The sequence below is a fragment of the Aulonocara sp. 'chitande type north' Nkhata Bay genome, linkage group LG23 (genome assembly GCF_057382095.1).
Source record: "Aulonocara sp. 'chitande type north' Nkhata Bay isolate Kocher_YH1m ecotype deep benthic linkage group LG23, A_spYH_male_GT1.1, whole genome shotgun sequence".
In the NCBI taxonomy this organism is placed as follows: domain Eukaryota; kingdom Metazoa; phylum Chordata; class Actinopteri; order Cichliformes; family Cichlidae; genus Aulonocara; species Aulonocara sp. 'chitande type north' Nkhata Bay.
This window is the reverse complement of record NC_141365.1, coordinates 22207502-22213205: the sequence shown is the minus strand read 5'-3', so window position 1 is coordinate 22213205 and position 5704 is coordinate 22207502. Positions and strand designations below refer to the sequence as shown.

Below are 5704 nucleotides of genomic sequence, written 5' to 3'. Positions count from 1 at the left end.
CGCCGCCATGCAGGCACGTGCAGCTGGTGGGATGACGTCACGTTCAGGTGAATTTCTCCTCTTCCTTTTTTTGTTTAGCCGCTGATGTTTTAGGATAATGCTCTCGGTGGAGACGCCATGGCGCGCTCCCGTTTGCCTGAAACTTTGTTAATATGCTACGAGAATGCGCAATTCAGTCCGCGCAACAGGCTGAATACACATCAAAGTTTAACGACATTGTAATACTGTTTTCATTTTTTTAACAATTAAAATTTAAAGTGCACTCAAACTGCAGTTTAAAGCAAATTATAAATAAATATAATAAAACGTTTTAGAATTTAATCTTTAACCTAGTTTTTCTGACTCATTTCAGCTTTGTTGCGTTTCCTTCATGTCTGAAATCAGCTTTAAGGCCTTCAGAATAAAAAATAATAATAATCTAGACATTTATTTTGTAAAAAAAAATACAAACTTCCGGCCTAGCTGTCATTGATGATGTTGGTAAAAAAAAATGCCCGTGTTTTTTATTTATTTAGTTTAACTAAAGTGGCAGGAAGATGAAGATGATTTCCGGGCATGAATGGAGACACTGCAGCTGTTCAACATCTGATCATCTTTTAATTCACACTTTAATTCATCTTTTTTTTGTTTCTCGTCACAAGTTTTGTGTAAATAAATTAGCAGCTTCATTCAATCCAAACAAAACACACGACTCCTCTGCTTGGTCCCGGAAGTATGTACATGTGGGGGTAGGAGGGGAGAGGGTGTGGGTTGATCAACATGTTGCCGAAACAACCCGTCAGTCTGAGTCTTCCTCCTCCTGCCGCAATTTTCTCTCTGTCTCTTTTTTGTTTTTGGTGCCGCTCAGTCACGCGCTCAGGCTTCAGGTGTTCTTTTATTTATTTATTTTTTAACTTCCTGCAGAGAAGAAGAAGTCCGGAGTCAGCCTCTGCAGTCAGTCGGGTTCCTAGTTTGTGGAGATGTCCACAGTGTTTTATGATCAAACCAAATCCGTTCAGAAAAAGCGGAATTTTCTTGCATCGGTGCCGCAGTTTGAAAAAGAAAAAAAGAGAGAGAAAAGAATCGCACCTCTTTAAACAGTGATGAATAATAATTATTTTCAGATTTTACTTTTTATTTTTTCTGATTTCTCAATTCAATGATGTAAAATTATTTTATAAAAATCAAATGAAATGTAATAAAGATAATTATTATCGCAAAGATATCCCGAAAGTAATAGCGCTGCAGTGAGAAGATTTTTAAAGATTTTACTTCATGAAAAATAATCACATGATTATTTTTGAATTATCCTCCTTTATGTTTGAATTTGTCACATTTTCAGATCAGTTTCATTCACTTCATTTGATATTTTTTCTTTTCTCTAAGCTTCGATGAAAGAAATCTGTTAAAATAGAAACTATAAAAAATAATAAACCCATCACATTAAACTCATTCACGTTTCTTTCTTTTCTTTCTTTCCTTTTTTTAATGAGTTCTGCGATTTTTGAAAATCTTGAATCCGATATTTTCACAATAAAACAACCCCTCCCCCCTTAAACGCGGCTCGCGGCCTCTCAGTCCGGCCTCGGTCCTCCCGCTTCTTCTTCTACGGTCTGGCCTGCTCCATCTGCTGGTGCTGACTCCTTATTGCGAAGCGGCTCACGTGCACGGGGATGGGCACCACTATTTTGGGGTTCCGGGACGGCTCCCCGGACTTGTTGTTCACGTTTCCAGCTTTCACGCGTTTCCACTTCGCGCGCCGGTTCTGGAACCAGATCTTCACCTGCACTTCGCTCAGCTTGAGCGCATGCGCGATCTGGGACCGCTCGGTGAGGGACAGGTACTTCTTGCAGTGGAACTCCTTCTCCAGCTCCAGCAGCTGCTCGCTGGTGAACGCCGTCCTCCTCCGCCGGTTCTTCCCACCGCCTCCGCCCCCCGCGCCTCCTCCTCCCGTCCCGGAGCCGCCGCCGGGGGGCCCGTGCAGGTGCGGGCCTTCATCCAGACCTCCCCCTCCTCCGTCTCCGTCCTCTTTGTGGCACATGGAGGTGAGGTTGTCGTCCGAGCTATAGTCCAGGTCGCTGTCCATGGAGAAGCTCTCGTCCTTTCGGCCGCACTCCTCCTCCTTGGAGTCTTCTTTGCTGTGTGCTCTGACTGTGAGGAAGAGGAGGGACACACAGCACCACCAGTGAGACCAGGACAAAACCAACAAACTTTATCAGTTTAAGGCAGAAACAAACGTGACAAAAAGTCACCAAAATATTTAAACGCGCTTCTTCCGTTTTCCCCTCTTATTTTCACAGTTTTGATGCTTCTTTACAAAAGATTTCTGATTATTTCATTCTGAATAATAAATTAAGCGACCCAATAAAATAATTTTCTCTCACAATCTGCACTTTTTATTAATCGCAAAGTTTAATTTACAGCTATTACATGTAAGAAATGAGCGAAAATGCGCATTTAAGATTTCTTTAAATGCTCCGCGTGTTTGGGGGGAAATTGATTAACATGTAAAAGCCAAAAACTTTATATTTTTCTAAATATGTTAAGAAGAAAAGTTCTGTGAGAGATATGTTAGGAGGAGATGCTGTTAGAATAATTAAATATGAGGTTAGATTTACATTTTTAATGCGAAACTGTGACGTGTGGAAGCTGAAGGGGTGAGGAGGGCGGTGGCTGCGTTGGGGGTGGAGGTATGTGCGTGGTGGGGTTAGGGGTGCAGTTGTCGTGTCTCGTGTCAATATCCATCATGAGGTTAGTGTGGCTCCAAAGAACGCGCTCCGTGAGGATTTTTATTTTCATGCGTAATTACGCGCGGAGTGTCTCCGCGCGGCCTTTCCCCCGCACCTCCCCCTCAGCGTGACACTCTAATGTGTCAGAGATCATCACAAATAAGGGACCCGAGAGGGAACAAATGTGTTTGTTTTATATGAGGAAGCAATAAAAGCGGTGGCGCAGGATTTTTTTTCTCCCCTGTCAGTGAACATTCAAATCAGGATGATTTATCGGCAAAGACAAAAATCAATCAGAATAATTTCAATAATTATTAGAGATTAAATCGACCCACATGGATCCCACTTTTATGAGAATTGTGAAGTTTGGTTTTTAAAATTAATCAATTATTGTTATTATTGGTATTTCTTTTAAAGCTTTAAAATGTTGATTTACAGAAATTAAAAATGAGCGCTGGGCCTGCGAATAATTCCCGAATAATTTATTTTGAAAACGCAAATAAAAACGTTTAAAATCACTGAAGAAAATCAAATTTAAATGTCCCAGTTTCTTTTTGAAAATCGTCGTTAAAAAGCAGATTTTTTTTAGTTAATTTCTTGCTTCAATAAAACAGATCAAACCTGGACGGTTTTTGTTTAAACACGTGAAACTCTGTAAACAATGAGGAAATATTCTCGCGTTTCAGCTTCATTTATTTCTCAACATAACATCTCATCAAACGAACTAAAGTCTTTAAAATTAGGATTTTTTTTCCTTCACTGAAATCAGATAAAATGATGAATTTTTCAGCGGGAAACGGGATGAGGAACCCGCCTACCTGTGGATGCGTGTACCGGCGTGTCCGTGTCGTGGAAACCCGGCAGCGCCGCAGACTCCTTCCCCTGCAGGAAGCTCTTTCCGTCCTCCGCGTCCAGCCGCAGCTCCTGAGCTTTGTCGAAGACCGCATGCAGTGCCTGAGAGCCGAACTTCCTGGCTGCCTCCTGGTGCTGCTGGGACGGGGAGAAGCCGCCGGGGAGCGAGGCCATGAGGGTAGAGGTGAGCGCCATGCCCTGCGTCAGGCCCTGCGTCAGGCTGGAGCAGAAGCCGCTCTGCAGGCTCGGGATCTGGGGGTGCGGGTGATGTCCGGTGGGGAGCGCCTGTTGGAGGCCCGGGGGTGGCGGTGGGGGCGGCTGGAGCACCACCGACCGGTATGGCATGAACATCGGGTACCCGGTGTAGACGAAGTGTCCCGGGCTGGGCTGAGGTGGCCCCCCGATCAGAGAGTCAATGCTGAAGGCGGTGGTGCTTCCGAGTGGCCGCTGCATCACCATGAAGGACGGACTGAACGCTGCGCTCATATGAACGACCGCTGGAGCTCGGAGGAGACCGGATAGGAGTCGCTGCGGGCGGAGGAGCCGCGGGGGTCACCGCCGTTGTGAGGAAAGCCCACAGAGGCTCAGAGGAGCGATAATCCCAGCAGAGAAGAGCATCCCATCAGTGCGGCGGAGGAGAGAGAGTCCCTAAGAGGAGCCGAGAGAGCAACACTTCTTCCTCCTGATTTTAGTTTCCACACAAAAAACAAAACCAGAGAATCCACTGTGCGTGTTTCCGCTCGCACTGACGCACAGTGCGCACCTCAGGGTCCCGCGCCGCTCCACTTCAACTTGACCGGACCCGGTGTCACAGCAGCGGGCTCTTCTCCCTTACTCATCCGCTGACACGGTGTGGGTTTGTGTGTGTCCTCGGTGTATGTGTCTGTAAGCGTGTGTGTTTTTTCACCCACTCGGCGCGCGTCCAGCAGTGTTTTGGATTTAAATTGCGCTCCCCTCAGTTTAATTGCGCTGCCTTCTCCGAGAGGGCTCCTCCCCACTCCCCGCGCTCTACGCGATGATTGGCTGGCTGAGATGACGCGATAGGGCGGCTTTGGTATCCTGGATGAATGGCAATTACACTGAGTGGAACCTCGGGCCATTTAGGCCCGAGAAAACACATCATTGTAAATAATAAGCTACAGATACAGATCATTTAAAAATCCGCATAAATCACCAGGTAATAGTGATCCGGCAAATAATCGGAGCTCCTGAGCTGCAGGATTTATGTGCACGGTGATGTTTAGAGCCTTTTTGTAGACACAGAGGAAAGATGCTTTAGTTCAATTCATTTTTTTTCTTGGACATTCATCAGAGTGTTGTAGCTGCTTCATGTTCCTCCTTGGAGGCTGGACAGCAGGCTTAAAGTCAAAGCTTCTTTGTCCTTCTCTGGCTGAGAGTTAAAAGCCTCTTTGGTGCCTGACATTCACCTACATCTGTGATGACATCCATCCTTTCATAACCAAATCATATATGTTTGTTTTTAAACATTAGATGGCAGAGAATTTACTTTTTTTCTGTGGAGGGTCAGATCAGACTGCTGGCATAGAGAAAGGTTTTCTGTAAAAGCGTGCTAAGAATTAATTCTGTAATTTGTAGTTTCACCCGATGGCGGCAGTCTTGTCTTGTTATTTCAGCAGCTAAATCCAGACACTATGAATCAGAAGTTTGTCTGTTTGTCTTGTTGTCATATCACATTGTAATGCTCCAGCACTTTATCACCCAGGTTTAATACAGAAAAGCACACTGAAAGAATATTTAGGACTAAAATATTTTTTATTCTATCTTTTAAAAGGTCATAAACTTTCATCATTTGCAGTACATATATTCACGACTAAATAAGCTTAACATGATGCATTGTATTCATAAAATCGATCATACAGTGTAGTGCTAATAATCCCAAAGAGTTTCAGATGCACTCAAAATTGAGGAAAACTGAATAACTATTAGGTCCACATCTTTTTAATTAAATTTTCAGTTCTGCAAATAAAGATATACATAAGCCCCCTGATAAGGATGAACCATTTTTTAAACACCAGCTCATTTAAAAGTTAAACCATAGAATACAAATTGTTTTTAATTGTCCATGTTCCCACTTGGTGATTAGGTGAATATCAAGTTATATGCAGATGATGATGATTTAAATT

General features: G+C 43.8%; 1 protein-coding gene across 1 annotated transcript; it reads right to left on the bottom strand.

Moving 5' to 3' along the window:
* Positions 1–588: 588 nt before the first annotated feature.
* Positions 589–4458, bottom strand: gbx2 (gastrulation brain homeobox 2). Its single transcript, XM_086283184.1, has 2 exons — positions 3527–4458; positions 589–2130 (listed from the first exon to the last, which is right to left on the bottom strand). The coding sequence occupies exons 1-2, from the start codon at positions 4044–4046 to the stop codon at positions 1586–1588; spliced, it is 1065 nt and encodes a 354-aa protein (XP_086139310.1). The 5' UTR covers positions 4047–4458; the 3' UTR covers positions 589–1585.
* Positions 4459–5704: the final 1246 nt, after the last annotated feature.